General features: G+C 54.9%; 2 protein-coding genes across 3 annotated transcripts in view; one reads left to right on the top strand and one right to left on the bottom strand.

Moving 5' to 3' along the window:
- CMTM4 (CKLF like MARVEL transmembrane domain containing 4) overlaps positions 1-8,547 on the top strand; it is a 58,733-nt gene extending 50,186 nt beyond the window's left edge. Inside the window, exon 4 of the mRNA XM_023637131.2 lies at positions 764-8,547. Coding sequence (XP_023492899.1) covers positions 764-928 — 165 coding nt within the window. The 3' untranslated portion in view covers positions 929-8,547. The remainder of the gene's footprint in view (positions 1-763) is intronic.
- Positions 8,548-9,245: 698 nt separating this feature from the next.
- Positions 9,246-17,706, bottom strand: CMTM3 (CKLF like MARVEL transmembrane domain containing 3). 2 transcript variants are annotated; one of them, XM_023637132.2, is made up of 6 exons: positions 17,478-17,706; positions 16,731-16,947; positions 13,467-13,622; positions 12,334-12,429; positions 11,814-11,934; positions 9,246-10,387 (listed from the first exon to the last, which is right to left on the bottom strand). In XM_023637132.2, the coding sequence occupies exons 2-6, from the start codon at positions 16,875-16,877 to the stop codon at positions 10,350-10,352; spliced, it is 558 nt and encodes a 185-aa protein (XP_023492900.1). In that variant the 5' UTR covers positions 16,878-16,947; positions 17,478-17,706; the 3' UTR covers positions 9,246-10,349. The 2 variants fall into 2 exon arrangements, with proteins under 2 accessions (XP_023492900.1, XP_070118012.1); XM_070261911.1 differs by lacking the exon at positions 17,478-17,706 and having other exon boundaries at positions 16,731-17,023.
- Between the last annotated feature and the right edge of the window lie 645 nt (positions 17,707-18,351).

Below are 18,351 nucleotides of genomic sequence, written 5' to 3'. Positions count from 1 at the left end.
GGGAGTTTTAATGAGGAAGCAGGCAGCCTTGACTCCATTTAGCAGTCAGATGACATTTTTTCGCTTCAGAGTAGAATGCCGTGGGGGGTGGGGTGGGAACCAGGTAATGTAAGACTTTCACTCTCTGTGCTCTGCATTCTGTGTGGTTCTGTATTTACAAAGAACATACGGCACTTTTGTAATGGGGGTGGGGACTAAGAGGTTTATATAAAATATTAAACTAGCTGCTCACCCAGGTGTCACTCAGTAGCTTCATCGGTCATTATCCAATAATTGAGACGCCACTGCTTCCCGCCCTGGAGCTGCCCACCTGGAGCCGCCCGGGGAGAGGCAGCTGGACAGCAGGTCTGGGTTTGGGGGCTGTGATGTCGAATGCCGGGCCTTACAGCTGGATTTGGGGCTCACATGTGAGAAGCTGATGTTCTGTCTATGTGGTATTTCGTCTACATTGTATTTTCTCATCTGGGACCAGTGGCCATGAAAGTGCTATAAAAGAGGCACTTTTGTGATTTTTTTTTTTTTTAATAGATCCAAAATACTTCAAGAGAAACCTTAGACTGTCTTCAGGTCAGGCAGGACTTTATGTGGGTCATGTGACTATGGACTTGGCCATGGTCTGATGGCTAAACATTCAGGAAGGCTGGGCACTAGGGGTATACTGGAAGAGGCCGCACACAGTGACATGAGCTCTGGGGCGGGTCCTGCCCAGAAACCCCGTAGATGGCTGCTGTGCCTGAGGACTAACTGTGCCTGTTTCCTATAGATATTTGGCTTCTTGGCAACTGCGGTCTATGCGGTGAACACATTCCTGGCAGTGCAGAAATGGAGAGTCAGCATCCGCCAGCAGAGTGCCAACGACTACATCCGCGCCCGCACAGAGTCCAGAGACGTGGACGGTCGCCCCGAGATCCAGCGCCTGGACACGTGAGGACCTGCCAGCGTCCTCCTCCCTTTTGTCCTTGTGCCCATCCTTTCAATCAAGTTTTCTTTCCCTCGTCACGTCAGATTTTCATGTGATTAAGTTGAATTTTGTCCTCTTTGGTAAAAGTTCATTCTGGGAAAGGGTTTTCAGAGTGACCCTGTTGGCGGGTACGTGAGGCAGGGAGCCCCCTTACCCAGCTGTCCAGACAGAGGCGGGTGGGAGAGGCCTGCGGATTCTCCAGCTTGTGGTGGCCTTGGGGGCAGCTGGCCTCACTGGCTGCCATGTCCACTTTGTGTCGTCACTGTCCCTGAGCACAGCCTTCACATGTGACTCTGAGCCACTCTGTCCGATGTATTTGTGACACATCAAGACTTTGGATTAAATGGGGACTGCTGGGGGGAAACAGAGTCGAGGAATGAAGGTACAGGGTTGAAACGGTCAGTGAGCAGCGGTCCCTGGGCCGCCCCCGTAGCGTGCTCCAGGTCAGCGTTCAGTCTCGCCGCCAGGATCCTCCCCTGCTCCTCGTCTTCCATGCCTGGGGCATCGAGACAGCCAGCACAGGCCAAGCCCAGAAAGCACGTGTGACACTGAGGGTGTGCAGGCGGGGCTCTTTGCAGTCTGGATTTTATGGTGATGGGACAAGCCGGTGTCCTCTGGGGACAGCTGCACAAGACCGCTGACAGGTGGGAGGGGTGCCTTTCGTTTCCTACCCTGCTGCGAAGTCACTTGATTCTTCCTCAAATGAATCACCTCCCTGAATCCCAGATTCTCCTCCGGGAATATGGGGCCTGTCTTGTTTTCCAGGATCCTACCTACCCTTCATACTTTGAGGCTGAACTGCTTTACCTTCTCAGGTAAAAGCCACGAAGGAAAACCAGTCCATTCCACCAGCCAGAACACTTGCTCATTTGCTGGCTTCACGGACCACAGGTGGGGACAGACCTCTCTTTGAAGGATGTGTGCTGATTTTCAAATGCCTGAGAGGAGTTCCAAAGTGATTCTGAGCAGATTTGCCTAGGATTTGAAAATACTTGAATTTGTACCACGACGCGTCCTCTCACTGACGTTTCCGAAGGCACAAACTGTCGCTTTGTGCCTCAGGGTCATGACTATGAACATCAATCTCGGAAGCTGTTGGGAAAAATGCTAGTTCTGTGAGGTTTTGAACTGATTCTTGATGAAGTGAAGATTCTTGTGGTGAATGAGTTCAGTGAGGCCCTACGATGCTGTAGTTTGTTGTTTCTTGGTTTTTTTCTGTTGGAGACTAATTGTATCTTTTATGGAAAAACTTTTAACTCGTCAGGTTTTCACTCTCTGAGCTGTTTTTAATGTTTACAAACCTCACGCTAGCTCTAATATTTTACGTTTAGCCCTCTCCAAGGAAAAAACACTTACTGCTGGCGGGGAGATTTTGCAGTAACGTGGAGAATTCCCAGGGTCTTGTCCTAGGGAGCATTTACAGCTTTAGCAGTGTACTGTGTAACGAGGGAGAGACTGCGTGTTTGGGGGGTGGGGAGGAGAGCGCGTGGGAGAAAAACGCCACCTCTGCACGGGCGCTGTTGCAGTCTTCATCCAAGAGCAACGCCTGCTCTCCCAGCGTGGGGGACCGACCAGGTGACACTGCTAGGCTGGGGAATCTGCAGGAAATGGGACCGTGCTGTCTCTGAAAGGTCGGGGTTAGGGGTCAGCTCCCCAAATAACAGCCAGTACATTCCGAGTTCTGCTGTGGTTCCTTCCGGGGCAGTGGCCCAGGTCACATGTTCCAGCTCCCGGTCAGTTCAGGGGTGTGGGCCGCTGGTGCGACCCACACAGTCTGCTGGTAACTCACCTTGCCGTCCGCACCCACAGAGGGCAGCCAGGCCCGGTCACAGCTGGGTGTGCTGCCCAGCAGGTCTGAGAGAGCCCTCTGCCCGTGACCAGCCATGCTGCACAAGCTTCGAACCTAGTCTATGTAGTGATTTTCGAGGAGATTATGACATCTGGATTTTATCTGTTCATTTTATATATTTATTTTGCATTTGTTGAGTGTATATGCTTAGGCAGAATTGGGCTTATCTCTCTCTCTGAGAGTTCTATTGAAAACAAGGTCACAAAGACTCAGCCTTGCATTAAGTGGGACCCACTTGGAAGGACCACCCTGAACTTTATCGAGATCTCCTGCTGGGAATGGGAATCATGTTACTTGGCCTCAATAAAAAAAAGCCGCCTTTGAGGTGAGATTGAAAAAAAGAATACCATTCAGGCAGGATTGTTGCCCAAGTTTCCCCAAGTCACTTCAATAAAACCAGTTTATCATCTGGGAGAAAGGAGCCGACTGGCCTCGAGGATGTGTTGTCAGCTGCAAGAAATTGTTCTGAAGCCCATGGAAACTGTAAATGCCGAGAGGTGATAAAAAGTGATGACACCTTGTGCCACAGAGCGACCTAGGAGTTAATTTGCATTTTAGTGTTAGAATCTCTGGAATTATTTATGTCCCCGTAACTATTTAATGTCCTTTGTGCCATGAGGCTCTCCCATGATTTTTGTAAATATATTTGTTTATATTTAATTAGCTCCTGCTGCAGCTGCAGGTGGCAAGGCACGCTGTCTAATTGGTGCCACGCAGAATCCTGCATCTCGGCACCGATGGCCGTGAGGTGGGGGGGAGTCAAGGAGGGAGTGTGGTTGTCTGTGGTGACTGCAGTGACATCTGCATCTTTCTTATGTTGGCTCTGTGTACAAAGAAGACAATCTAGATTTGGGGGCTTTAGGGGACTATTCTTTGCAAATTCAAGGAAGCCTATTTTCGCATTTAATAGTCCCAATATGGACCAGTGGCACTTTGGCCCGGGGCATGTTAAGGCTCAGGCGCTCAGTGTTTCTCAGTTTTCTCGTGGGAGGACAGCGGCTCTCACGGTGTTTGCCAGACTCCCAGAGAGCTGCAGTTGCTGCGCACGTTTGAGTTTGTTCCTGGAGACCGGATGGTGGGAACCCTCTGGCATTGGGTGGAACGTCTGGTGGTTTTAGATGGATGCAAATGCTGACATCTTCCGAGAAAGTTTATCTTGGCACTGATTTGCTTGATGTGCTATTTTTTTCCTCTCATCCTCCTTTATCCTCCCTCCATGCTGCTGAAGTCCTGGCGGGAGATACCTTTCCCCTTTCATACAGAGATTACAATCACGAAAGCCTGAAGACACTTGTTGGCCCTACGTAAAGCCAGGGAAGGACAAAGGCGGTTACAGGTTAAAACCTCCTAAGAGAAGTTCATGTAAAATAAAGAAAATAAGAGTTTTACTCTGTGCAACAGCAGTCGTCCACGAGATCCCCTTCACCTACAAAAAGGCAGGAACGTGGGAACCTGCCCACTCCCAGCAGCACGTCTTCCTTGGCATTGGACTGAAGTGCCAGCACCGGCAGAGCCCAGCCTGGCCACAGGGAAGCCAGCGAGGACCTGGCTGGGCTCTGAGGCTTGGCACTGGGAGGTGGATGACACCCCCAGCCCTTTGGGACCAATACTGTCCCCTGGTAGGAAGGCTCACGCCCCCGGGTAAGCATAGAGTGTGTCTGAGCTCCACCGTGTCAGATGCTTCTGGTGAGAGCTTTGTGACTCAGCTGAAAACATTCCTACTCTGTTGAAGTTTGCAGTTCCATCTGCCTTTCTTTGAAGCTCCCTTAGTGATTCAGACTTCGGCTCAGCCACAGGCGGTCTCTGAGGAGGTGAAGCACTAAGTCTTTTGTCTGCACGTGTATGTGAATTCGTGCTTGCAACGAATGAGCCCTGAATGACCCCTCCACGTGTCAGGTCCCACGTGAGGCCCAGTCTTACCTTTTCTTGCAGACTCGCACGTGTGTTTGGGAAGAACCCTCACCTCTCCGTGTGTTTAAGAGATGGACCAAGGTCTGATCTCTGGCTGTGCGAGATTTTCTGTGGGCTGGTTTTAGAACCTGTCCTAACACATGAATAGAATGTGGAGACAACATGTGGCCGATTTAGTGATTCTGGAAGGCAGTCGAAGTGGTTGCCATTGTGCCATCCGTGTTCAAAACAAAGCAACCCTGAAGTCACTGTGTCCCTGCCTGACTGTCATTTTCTCCATGTCTTGTTCACAGGGAAATAATGACATCGAACAGGTGGCTGAAGGTGAAAACACTTTCTAGGCCGAGGGCTGCTGATTGATTCTCTCGAGCAGAAAAAGTGGCTTCCTCCTCCAGGGACTGCCATTGGCGTGTGACACTTTTTTAGTTCCTGCTGAAACCTGCAGAACCCCAGCGTTCTCTCTTCCCCAGGTCTTTCTTATTTTATCAGCACCCACCCTGAGGACCAGCTAGGCGACAGGCTGGTGAGATGGGAGCGGGGGCAGGTCTAGGAGGGAGAGGAGGGCGGAGGAGGCCCAGCACGCCCGTACTGTCAGCCATGGCACCGTTGATAACGCCAGACGTGGTTACCAGCCCAGGCTGACTTGAAAAAATGTACTTGGTTAACCACCTTCCTATCCTCTTGTCTTTGGGACCGTGAGCTCTTATGTCCTGGGACCAGCTTGAAAGCGAGTGCTGAACGCTGGGACCAGTATTCCTTGGCGCCCTGGGTGGGCTCTTGGTGCTGAGTTTGGGAACTCATGGGTCTGGATGGGCGACTCGGATTCTGGTTTGGGGGCCACTTAGGGAGGACACAGACCTAACACTGCCTGCCTTGAGCTTTATAAACGTTCCTGTTTAAGAAATCTGGTGTGTATTCTCTTCTCAGCAGTTTTTTTCTCGGCAAATATGGTTGAAATCTTAAGAACTGTCAGGTCAAGAAGGTAATTTGAAATATTTGACCTTTTACATTTCTTTTATTTAGAAACTGTCTGGAAGAAAATACCCTCACTATCTGTTAGATCTAGAAGAATTTTCTTCTGAGTGAATGTCCTGTTTGACTTTCTTCACACAGTAAATGGCATTTATACAGTCGCAGGCTTGAAACAGAGGATGGGTCCTGATGTATTTTCCCTTCTTTGGTCTAGTTTATGTGCTTATTCCATTTGGATACAATTTCTCAATCTTTGGGATTTTTTTTTTCCATTGTACTTTTTCTTATTCCATAAATATAACAGTAAAGAAAAAAGTTACCCACAAGCCCCCTGAGTTTGAATCAATGGCAACTTGCCTAGAATAAAATCTAGGTTATGGGACCTTGCACAGTGTATCCTTTGCATAGGGTTAGTGCATTGTCTACAATTTGTATGCCAAGACTTTAATGCAGGTGCGTTGCTATCCAGACTCCCTGGAGGGAGTGACAGGTTTGCACTGGGATGCATAATACGCAGCAGCGAGAGCGCTGAGGGCTTAATCGCCAGTGAGCTGTCAGAACTTCATGGTTTTGATTTGCGAGGAGCAACTTGTCTCCGATGCCCGTAATCAGCTTTCTTGATGCGGTTCAGGGTGAGGCCCCAAATCTCTCTTCGTGATTGTGCTCAAAGGAGAGAAGGTGTGAAACCCTGCGTTAGCAGCAGTCAGGAACATCAAATCGGAGTCTGTCTTTGCAGGACACTGCTGAAGCCCAGGAGGAGGCACCCCTTTTATCAGGAAAGCCATCTGCGGGGGGTGGTCAGGACACGAGGACAGCGTGGGGACCTGGTGCCCGCTTCAGGCAGGGCCAGGTCTGACTCGCGGCTGCTTCTCTTCACAGGCTGTTTTGCTTTCCTGCCTTTCCAGAATCGATTTTGCAAGTTTCAAGACTCTGTCCCCCTCTCTGCAGACGTGAGGAAGGCAAATATCTGGGGCTTGAAGGGAGGAGTGGCAGGTCCAGGGGCTGGGGGAAGGCCCATTCTCGGGGGCGGGTGAGGGTGGGTTGCTTGGATGGCCCCCCAAGCTGGCCCAGGTCCACTGAGGGGCCACCCGCTTCCAACTCTTCACTCTGGAACCCATTTAAAAACGAGTTTTCAAATCCCACCTCATGATGAAATTGACTTATGTGGACAAAACCAGTGCTTTTCATAACTTGATTTTGTTCAGTGTGCTTCCCTCTAAGAGAATGCTAGGGATCGAAACTATTTGTATATGTTGAAATTTGTAGGGGTTCAGGAACCCGTGACAGAAACATTTAACTATTTATTACAGGTATGACTTTTTTTTTTTTTCCTGAAGTAGGTAATTCTCTTTTTGTATATTTTAAGACAAATAATAATCACTTCACCTTTGGTGCCTTCCGTGTGTCACATAAGCACTCTTGTCAATCATGGAATTGAAAAAAAGATGTACATTTAGTTAAACCAGATAACACTATTTTTGTAGCATGATTTTAGATTGTGTCCTTTTAACATTGCTTTCAGCAATGCTGGTTCTGAGGTTTGGCCATTTTCCCTTTAAACTTCATATGTATTTTAAAAAAGAAAAAAACCCTGACTATTCCTGTCTCTTCTCTGCTGCTATCTCCCCAGCATCTTGTTTCTGCTTATTTAAATAGTCTGAGAGGAAGAGTATATTTCTGTGAAATAATTATTAATCAGTAAAATTGCATTTGGCATTTTTTAACCACTTGTTCAGTTTGGAGAGCCACTCCTCACCTCAAACAGGACGAGGAAAGTGGCTCCATATTTAAAAAAAGAACAGAACATCCTCGGTGCTCTGACTGCCCCGTCTTTGGGTCCAAAATGGTGAAAAGCCCCGTTGTGGGCTAGTGGCCCGGAGGGCGTTCTCTGGCCCGGTGTCTCCGGATCAGCTCAGGCTGTCCCGCTAGCTTTGCCACCCGCCTCCCTCTGTCTGTGTGGGGCGCTTCCCGGAGCGCCTCCCTGGGCCATGGGCTCACCTTCCACTCGGATTTCAGATTGCTGCGGGGATGCGCTGGGTAGGCTCGGTGGCCCTTTCTGGTTTTGGCCTGAACAAAATGGATGCCCTGCTGTGAGGAGCTTGATGAAGTCAAGACACAGGTCACACTTGAGCTGCTCCTTCGGTTGTCCCACCCCTGCAGGACTGAGTTATGTCTGGTCAGGAAAAGTCTCGAGTACACTAGCTGAGCCGGTGCAAAATGAAGGAATGGATTTATTGAAACGTAAAATTGTAGGTGTTTTTTTTGGTCCTTCTGAAGGATCAGAATATGTAATTATTTTCTAACAAAGGAAGTCAAGTCAGATGGCTAATAACTCCAATACGATTACTCATTGGTACTTGGCCCAGTGGCACTTTTCGGGTGCAATGTTAATTTAATAACGATTACACTTTCCTTCTGAAGGTCTGTTTCCTCTACAGTTTAGACGCAGCTGCGGGGCTTTCTGAGGTGATGCCTATTTGGCAAACTTTGGCTGATGCTGTTCAGAGCTCCCACCTGGCTTCTCAAACCAACATGGATGCCATGGGCTGGGCACCACGCACTCCAACTGGCTCTTGGGTTGGACTCTATCCATTTGGAGTGATTTGGGGCCCCAAAGCCTTTGCTCCTCTCGGCTTGTCCCTGACAGCAGAGAAAGCCTCACGTTGCCCTCAGTTTCCCCCTTTCTTTTGAAGGACCAACTTTTCATGGTACTTGTCCTGATTGTTTTCATAGTGTTCAAATCTGTATTTTTGTATGTAGAGGGAAATAATTTTCTCAACACTAATCGCTAATAAATATTGTATTAAATTGTCATGAAGGAGTTCTTGTTTAATAAATGGACATGTAAAAATGGTGTTGTCTCTTTGCTCTGACTTTCCTCCTGCTCCTTCAAAGGCTGTGGACCCAATTCTTGAGGCAGGCCTGTGAGGTGGAAGCTGAACGCAGCCCAGTCCACAGGATGAGGCCTCTGTGCTGTCAGTGTCACTAGGCCCCTGGGCTGGCTTGGCGGGGGCTGGCAAGGTGGAGCAGACCCTGCCACCATACGCCCCTCTCAACTTCTGCGCATTTTAACTTTCACACTTATTTTCAGAATGTGCTGTGTGTGGAAGCTGGGGCAGAACACCTGGCCTCTTCCTATTGGCCTGGGCCAAATGCTGACCCAGGGTCCTCCCGGCCTGCCACTCTGAGGTCCCTTGTGCAACCAGTTTCCAAACCACGAGAGCCCCAGGTTCTGGCTGCCTGAGAGGCTGCCATGGGACGTCATCCTAACACATAAGTGAGAGAGCCCTGGGCTGCCTTGAAGGGGCTGCAGTGACCTAGGCTAGTCACTGAAACTTCTGGCAGTTTTCTCAACTATAAACTAGCATCGTGTGAGGAGTAAGGAAGAGAAGACGAGTCAGACGCTTAGGGTGCCTGGCACGGAGCAAGCACGCATGCATTGTTGCTGAACCCTGAGGTGTCAGGATTCCCCCCACTGTGCTGGGCTAAAGCGTGGAGCCAGACAGCTTTACTCGGTGGGTGTAAGGTTGGTGCAAACACACACACTCCAAGCAGGGAGCAAGTCTGGTTTAATCCATTATGGCTTTTTCCAGGGTAGGTTCACATGCAAGGGAAAAATAAAGGTTACAAATGCCCAAAACGTGGGTCCAAACTCTGGCTCATTCATGAGTCCCCTTGGGTCACAGGAAATGCAATTTAAGAAGCTGCTTTTGTATAAAAAATGATATAAAGTTGTATAAAATCCCACTGAAGATATATACACAGCCTAGGTCCTTAGGTGCACACAGAAGGCACGTCTTGCCCCTTGAGGCAGTCAGGAGACCTGCTCTGGCATCTAGAAGCACACTGTCCTGAGTGCCCAGTGACTTCTCACCTGCCGTGGGCCCCAGGGAGAGAGGGGGTTTGGCTGGGCCTGCCAGCTACCCGGGATGCTGTCCCTGCTGTTGCATCCTTTGGTACCCTCGATCTCTTGAACCTACTTAGTCAGTCTACGAGCATTACTTTCAAACAGTCTTAGACCCAGAAGAGTCATGTCACCCTAAGATGACATGGTCTCCAAGGGTGTGAGGTGTCAGTTGGGCACCGAGACCCACTCTCGCCTAGATGATAGGGCAAAGGTCAGTTTTCTCCCTGCTTCAAGAATGAAGCAGGAACTGGTGCTCCTTGAACAAGAGAATCTTGGAAGGATCATTCTTGACAAAGCATCCAGCATGAGCAGGGGCACTAATGCCGACAAAAACCGCTGGGCCTGGCGGCTCGGCCCTGCGCGGGGGGTCTCTTTTACTTGTTCCCCCCTTCCCCCCAACTCCCCCCACAGCATTAAGTGCTTCCTGTGACGGGGGTAACAAGGCTATCTGCTTTGTCCCCTTGTGCTTATTTTTGGCAGAGAGGTTAAAGGGCTTAAGGTCTGTGGGGCAGAAGGGGTGGAACATTCAAGATGCCCTCCTGGGCAGAGTGGTTAGACAGTGCTAGGCCATGGGGTGCCATCTTGTATGCTGGGCTCACCAATGTCACCTTGGGGCTGTGAGGAGCCCCGCTCCGTCAGCAATTCCCACTGCTGCTTGATAAGTCACACCTCCCTCCCAACACACCTGGTCCCCTGGCCACATTCTGGTGGAGGCCCGCGTGCTTGGGTTGCCAGGGCAGGGCAGGCCTTCAGTCGGAGTTGGAGTCGGAGTCAGAGGAATTCTCTTCTGAAAGGAAACAGAGGATGCTTGGCAGGAGTTCCCAGCCCGCGGTGCCTGGGAGCCGTCTCTGGGGAGGCACAGCCGGGCTGCCAGCTGGAGCCCTGGGCTCAGGCCCCTCCTGTGGCTGACTATGCTGTTGGTGGTCTCTGGGGCGAGCGAGGGCGAGCCCTGTACCTGGGACCCTCCACAGGCAGCTGCTGTCACCTCCACGGTGCGGCCACATGGAGGTGAGGAGCTGCAATATGGGGTGAGACAAGACGAGCGCCATCTATTTTTAGCAGAGGGACGGTTTCTGTGGGTTATTAAACCTAACCGGCTGGGTCCTGCGTGGGGACAGCAGGTGCTCAACGGGGAGATCCCAACTCCAAGGCGGGGCCTGCAGGCCCTCTGAAAGCTCCCCTTGTCTACCTGTCCAGCCACATGTTACTGCTGATCCTCACGGGGACACGACCACCTGTTCCAGAGGAGCATCTCACCTGGATGGGAGCACCTGCTCTTTACACTCTGTTGTGCCCAGTTGCAGGAGCTGATATCTGCCTCTCCATGGAAAGCCCACCTGGGCCTGTGGAGCCGGTGGGGCAGGGACATGGCCTATAGGCCACAGAGTCATGGAGCCGGGCCCTCTGTCCCAGCTCAGCTCCTGGGCCTCCACCCGCTCTGCAACTCCTGCCCCCTGGGCAGGCACCTACTCTGGTGGCTTCCCTGGGCAGAAGCCCCCCGGGCTGTGGCTGAGGAAAGCCTGAGGGAGGTGGCCAGCTCCAACCCCTCCTGCTGCACCCCTGCAGAGCCCCCGTCACACACCCTGCCCGGTGCCAGGCACAAGCACCCCAAGGATGTGACACGTTCATATGGCTGTTGTCATGTCATATGTCACAGATGGAAAAACCAGCCATCCAACTTGCAGCTTTTTTTGTTTAAATCAGGTAAAGGCACAACGGCTATTCTGAGCTGAAGGATGACTTGAGGGGCCAGAACGGCTGTTGCACTTCCCTTGCATATAAAAAGCAAAACAAGCCTGAGCTTGCCTGGCTTTGCTGGGTGCTGCGGAGAAGGATGGGAGCTTGGCTCCCTGGCCCTTGAGCCGTGGGCAGGCAAGCTGTGCCCAGGGAGCTGAATGGCTGCCCTGGGGGTCATCAGGGATGGTTTCGCCAAGGAGGAGGTGCGGGGCATGCCCTCAGCTTGCCCTTCCTGGAAAGGCTGACGCCCTGGGGAGCCCTGTGCTTCCCCGAGGGCACTGGCTTTATGATCAGTGCCACATGAAGGGATATGAGAACCAGGCTGTGAAAACGCTTCCTGCCCGTGGGGAGAGAGGAAACGCTCCTACTTCAGCCTCAAACCAGCCAAGTGTCCCCAAGGGAGAAGAGGGCCCCTGCAGCAAGAGGCCTGGGGTGATCAGCTGGGTTCCTGGTGGAAACCACATGGTGCCACCCACCTTCTGCCTTCCCGGCTGTGGTCTCAGCTGCAGAGTCCCCTTGTTTGAGGAATTTGGCCACGTCGTTAAAGATCAGGTAGAAGTCGATTGCAAACACGATGGTGGCAAAGAAGCCAAACACCTGGTGGGACAGAGTGGATGGGACGCATCGTCAGGAGCTGGCGGTCCCTGGTCCAGGGGCCTGGGAATGGCGAGGGCCAGCCCCACAGTTTCTTCTCTGCTTGGATAAGCAGCTGGGATTGCCAGGCAAAGACCCCTCCCAGTAATGACAAATAGGAAAAGGAGCTGTTAACTTTTTTTGGCAAACAGCCTTTCAAAACTCAGGGCAGAGTAAATCTCCAACAAGACGACTCTGGAGTCGCTGAGATCCACGTGAAAGCCTAAGGGGCCTAAGCAGGGAGAGAATGTGCCCCAGACACTAAGTGAGTGTCCCGAGGGGCATCTGGGGCTTCGGCGGGGGGGTGAACTTAAGCGGGGCTTTGCTGGGCGCCCCTCTCCCAGGGGTAGGGCGGCTACTCACCCCGGCTGCTTTGGAAGCCCCATCCGAGTATTTGGCGACAGCTGTGATTGAGATAGCAAAGTAGATGAGGGCCGCTGTGACACAGCGTAGGAAGTCCTGGGGAGAGAGGGGCAGAGTATGGGGGGGCCAGCTGGGGGCTGAGGAAGGGGAGAAGGGCTCAGAAAGGCACCAAGTGGCATGCAGGGCTGGAATCCCACTGTTTCCAGAGGAAGATGGGTCTGGCAGCCTGGACACATACCTGGCCCAGAGGTCCAGGATCTATGGGGCTTCCCCCTGTCCTGGCCCCACCTGCACTCTCTGGGGTCCTTCTCCCACCTGCCCCTGCCCAGATGCCTCTTGCAGGCTGCCAGCAGCTGAGACTGCCCGGTCCCTGGTCCAGCTAGGCTGCCGTGCTCTGCCCAGTGGTCAGCAGGGTATGGACTAAGCTGCGGCTCACCCTGTGGCTTGGCCCGGCTGCAGATCTCCCCTTTGGCTGGGAGAGAGAAGGTAGAAACCTTGTCACCTGCTCCCTTGTGGCTCTTCAGTGGGGAGATCTGGCCCTGGACCTCGCGTTGCTACAAATGTGTGGCAGATCCATTTATTTGTCGTGGTTTCTGCCTACCCATCCCTCAAATGGGGCCACAGGATGCAACCTATCATGCAGAATGTTGGCAACGAAGTCAAGAGACCAGGGTTCAAATGTGGCCTTTGCTGTCCTTCTCTCTGACCCATTTCACACAGTAAAGTCCGAGGTGGGGCTCTGGGCCCTCCCAGGTGATAAAATGAGTTGCAGGCTGGCTGAGGTCTGCAAGTCCTCAGTTAACCTGCCCTGCCCTGCCCATGTGGAAATGGCTTGAATTCCTGTGGCCCAGGCTGACTCCGGCAGGCCCAGGTGGGAGCACCAGCGCCACCTGGTGGCCAGAGGTGAGCACGCCATCTGGGGTTCCCTGCCTCTCCGAGGGACACTGGAGGCCCTGGGTCACACGGCTGTTGAGTGGTGGGGCCTGGATCACCTGAAGCCAGGTCTACTGCCCTAGCTCCAACCAACTGCAAACAGCACCCCCACGGCACTGAAGAAAGGGTGACGGCGAAAATGCACGACAACTCTGATTGATAGCCAGCCAACCCCTTCCTGCTGGGGCCCCAGACCTCACCATCATGGGCCAGCACAAGCCCTGCCACTTGTCGTTCAGCTGCATGGCACCAGCAAAGAGGAAGTAGAGGGCCAGCAGGAACTCCAGCAGGGGAGCCGTGAGGAAGGCCGATGCTGAGGACGCCACATAGCAGACAAAGGTGATGAACGAGAGACCCTGGGAAGTGGGGAGAGGGAGAAGTCAGAGCCTTTGCATGGCCCCTAGCCCCATGCTCCTGAGCCAGGCCCCACAGTCAGGAACAGAGGAGGCCCCAGCAGGGGAAGCCACCTGCCCACAGTCCCACAGCTGCCAGGATTAGAACCCCGTCACGGGGCCCAGGCCCACAGTGGGGCTGCCCTCAGTGCTTCTGGGCATGCCCTGCATCCTGACCCCATGCCAGCTCCCTGCAGGAGGTGATCAGGAAGCCCCAGCCTCCCATGTGTGTCCAGCCCCCCAGAGGGCCCCCCACCCCAGCAGGGTCTCTGGCAAAATCCACCCAGCTCAGATGGTATCCAACCAAGGTAAATCAAACTTAAGCAGTTTCAAAGGTAGTCCACTAGGCAGGAACCATGTTCAGAAAATCACACCCAACACCCAAGATTTGTGCTTTTCACTGAATGTAAATTTTTCCTGGAAAACAATACACAAATCTTAAACTTTAGTTAATGATATGCACGCCGAAGTGTTCAGAGTTGAAATGTACTAATGTCTGCAATTTACTTTGAATGCATCAAAACGTAAAATGGATCGATGGACAGATAGATGGATAAGATATGTGATAAAGCAAATATAGCAATGTGTTAACTGCACAATCTAGGTGGGTGGGTATGTTATGTTATGTGTTAACAGTAGAACACCTGATACTCTTTCAGTTTTTTCATATATTTGCAAATTTCCACAACAGTGAGGGAAAAAAAACATCCCAGGAGGGAGTGGTGGCATTGACACCTCAGGTCCTGCTGCATCATTCATCCACCCCTTGTGAAAGGTGGGGCGAGCTGCACTGAGGAACTACAGAATGTTCTCCATGGCCCTATGCACACACTGGGGCTGGGAACTGATGCTGGAGGATGCTGAGAACCCCAGTTAGTTCCGCAGACCGTGTGTGTAGCAGGGCAGACCAAGATCTTGGGGCTGTTCCCTGGGCCAGTGCCCGCTGAAGCTTGTGGGATCTCCTCGGATCCCCTCAGCCACCCATGCACCAGGTACTGCTCACAGCCCACTTTACAGAGGAGAAGACTGAGGTTCAGAGAGGTGAAGTGATTTCCTCAGTGTCACGCAGCTAATAAAAGGGCACCAGAATTTGAACCCAGGGCTGGCTGCCCCCTGCAACTAGAGTTCTTAAGCAACCCTGCCCTGTGGGTGTTGATCCTTATCTGTCTGGTTTCTGTCACCGTGGGTGGGTCTGAGCACCTCCGTGGTTGAGTAGCTCCCAGCGGGGCCCCGGGGACACTCAGATGCCCCAAAGGAAGCACTGCGGCTGCTTCAGACAAATGAGCTGTAGAGATCTCAGGGAGTCCCCAGGGCACCACATCAGCCTTGAACACGGCCATGGAGGCAGCTGAGCCCAAATGAACGGCTGGGGAACTAAGGCGTAGAGAGGGGCTGAGAGGCAGCCAGGGCCCCCCAGGGAGGCACGGCCATGGGACCCTGGCCTAGCCCTGTCCACAGCTCCTGATACATTTCTGCTGCCGAGGGCTGTTCTCATGTCCCTCCCTTCCTGTCCCCCATCCTCCAAGGCCGGATTCCGGGGATCCCCCTCTTGATTCCCATTTCCTCATTCCCTGATTCCTGGTGGCCACTTCCTCCTCTTCCTGGCCTTGTCAGCCTCCCCACTGGGCTTGGGGGCAGCCAGAGGTGACCAGAAGGAAGCAGGAGTGACCTAGAGGGGCTCCCCCTGTGTCTTACTCCCCCCTTCATCCTCCTAGACCTAGATTCCTGACACCCAGCTAGCCAAGGGCCTTCTCTAACGCCCTGGCCCGGCCCCCTCCACCCAGGAGGCGGGCCTGAGGGGCGTGGACTCAAGGCTTCGCCACAAAGCGACTCCCATCAATCTCCAGGGCGGGAGTGGGTGGCCAACCAGGAGGCGCTCCCTGGAGTGTGAGCTCAACTCCAGGCCCCTGGAGCCTCACCTGGGAGCTCGGCAGGTGCTGAGCTGGTAACCTCTGGCTGTCCCCAGGGGCAGAAGAGGTGGTAGGACCGCCTCCTGCCATCTGCCGGGGGTGGTACAAAGCAGAGGTCTGGGCCAGAATCCTCCTTCCTCTGATCCCCACCCGGGGGCCTTGTCGTCACCTGGCCCTCAGCTGACACGCCTGTCAAATCCCGTAGACCCTCAGGCCTCAGCTTTCTGGTCTGCAAAGTGGGACTAACGACGGGGACCGTCAAATCGCCGGGACCTAAGGAACAAGTGCTCTCCCTCATCCGGCCTCCCCGCTGCCCAGCCTCTCCCCTTCCCTTCGTGCAGGCCCAGCAGCAACCCGGCTGCACGCGCGGACAGTTCGGGGGTTTTCGGAGACGCGAGGACAAAGGCCTGACGGCAGGGTGGGGGGTGAGGGAAGGAGGAAGGAGTGCGGCGGGGGCGGGGCGGCCTGATCCCAGCGAGGGCGGGGAGGAGGGGGATGAAGTCACCCCGCGGGGCCCCCGCCCCCTGCAGCCGGGGCCGAGGGGGCTGCCCGCGCGCCCCACCGTGCGGCCCGGCCTCGCCCAATCCCGGGGGCCCTTCCCGCTCTCCGCTGTCCCCCCTCCCGGCTGGCCCGACTCCACTCCAGCCTCCGCCCGCAGCTCGAGCCCGCCCGGCCCCCAGCGCCCGGGAAAGCAGGGGTCCAGGCCCCCGACCCGGGGGACGTTAAGGGCTGAGTTGGCCGACTCCTCCCGGTGGCGGGGGGTTTCGGAGCCCAGCGCCCGCGACGGAGGCCAGAAGATGCGGGGAGGCGGCCCGCCCCCGGGGCCGAGAGAGGGCGGAGGCGCCCGAGGTCTCACAGCCGTCGGCTGGCTTCCGGGGGCCCGGCCCCCGCGTCGCCGGGACCTCTCCCCGGGCTTCCCTCCGGCCCCCAACTTTGAGTTAAAGGACGGGACGGCCTGGGTTCGGGCCCCGCCGCGCCTCGGACTCGCGCGGAGCGGCAGCGAGCCCGTCCGGAGCGAGGGGACGCTGCCCCGACGCGCAGGGCTCGGCGACGGGGCGCTGCGACGGCGGCATCCGCGCCCGGGTCCCCCGATCCTCCCCGCGGTCCCCCCGCTCCCCTCCCCCGCGAAGGCCGCCGGGGCCCGGGCCGGGCGCGCACTCACCGCCTCGGCCAGCAGGAGGCGGCCTTTGCGCGAGCAGAGGAAGGCGGGCGCCGGCAGCAGCGCGCGGAGTCCGGGCACCGCCGCGTCGGCCCGCGGGCCGCCGGCAGGCTCGGGGGCCGCCTCGGGGCTCGGGTCTGGGGGCCACATGGCGGCGGCGCCGGGGCTAGGCTCGGACTCGCTCCCGCTCCCCGCGCCCGGAGGGAAGCGGAAACCCGGACTGTGCGGAAGGAGAGATAGGCGAGAGCGGCTGGCGCGGGGCGCATCCCCCGCCCCGCCCCGGCCCGCCTCCTTCCCCTCCTGCCCTCCGCCCCTCTGCCCCCTCCTGCCCTCCTGCCCCTCTTACACCCTCCTCCCCACCTCCCCTCCTTCTCTCCTCCCCTCTTCCCCCCTCTTGTCTCCTCTCCTCCCCTCTTCCCCCCTCCTCCCCTCCTGCCCTTCTTACACCCTCCTCCCCTCGTCCCCTTCTCCTCTCTTCCCCTCATCCCTTTCTCCCCCCTCCTCCCCTCCTGTCCCTCTTCCATCCTCCTACCCACCTCCCCTCCTCCCTTCCTCCCCTCTTGTCTCCTCCCCTCCTGCCCCTCTTCCACCCTCCTCTCCTCCTCCTCTACCCCACCTCCTCACTCCCTCCGATCCTCCCCTCCTGCCCCTCTTCCACCCTCCTTCCCTCTCCTCCTCTCCTGTCCTCGGACCCCAGCTGCCTGGGCTGCTGGCCTGGGACCTTCTCAGACCCCTGCCTTCTCCCCTCACCCTTGTGCTGGAGGCTGGAAACCTTCTTATTGCTGCCCCGGAAAACCCCGTCGGAGCTCCCCCAATCTCTCCTTGCCAAGAAGGGTTGTCTACACTCGCTGTCTCTGGTCTAGCTTCCTGCCCATGCGTGTGTCCCAGACCCAGGAACCTAAGTGTAGGCGTCCAAACAGCAAGACCTCTCTCTCTCTCTGTCTCTCTCTCTGCTCCTCCTCCTGCAGCTTTGACCGCCGGTCAGCTGCCCACCCCACCTCTCTCTCTTTCTCCCCAGCCACACCCCTCCCATGCTTGGCCAGCCCAGCCTCCCGGGAGTTTGGTGTGACCTAGACCCAGCCCATGACATTCTCGCTGTGCCTAGGCCTCTGCGAAAGGGACTGCCATCCATCCTTCCACCCCAAGAGCCAGAGACTCTGGGCTTGTCCTCGTTCTCCCTCTCCTTCACTACCAGTCCGTCACCAAGGCCCGCACATCTTCACCTCCTAAAGCTTTCTTTGATCTTTGTCCGCTTACCACCAGCACAGTCTCCACTGGGTTCCAGACCACTCCTGACTCCTCTCTGGACTGTTGTGGGGGTGTCTTTAAGAGGCCTCTCTGCTTCCTCTCTTGGCAGCCAGAGAAACGCTTAAATCATCAATCACCATTACCTCCATTCCCCTTACCCCAGAAACCTTGGGAACTTCCCATTTGCTCAGGGTCTTGATATAGAGACTAAAAACATAACCCCTTGCTGCCCTCTCCTCCCTATCTCTCCCACTCCTCTACCTTTCTTGCAGTTTCTGGAACCAACCATGCTCCCCCCTGCCACAGGGCCTTTGAACATGCTGACCCCGCTACCTGGATTCCCTTTTCTCCACCTTGTTATCTGATTAACTCCTCT

The sequence above is a fragment of the Equus caballus genome, chromosome 3, assembly GCF_041296265.1.
Source record: "Equus caballus isolate H_3958 breed thoroughbred chromosome 3, TB-T2T, whole genome shotgun sequence".
NCBI classification, from domain to species: Eukaryota; Metazoa; Chordata; class Mammalia; order Perissodactyla; family Equidae; genus Equus; species Equus caballus.
This window is presented reverse-complemented; position numbering and strand designations above follow the sequence as displayed.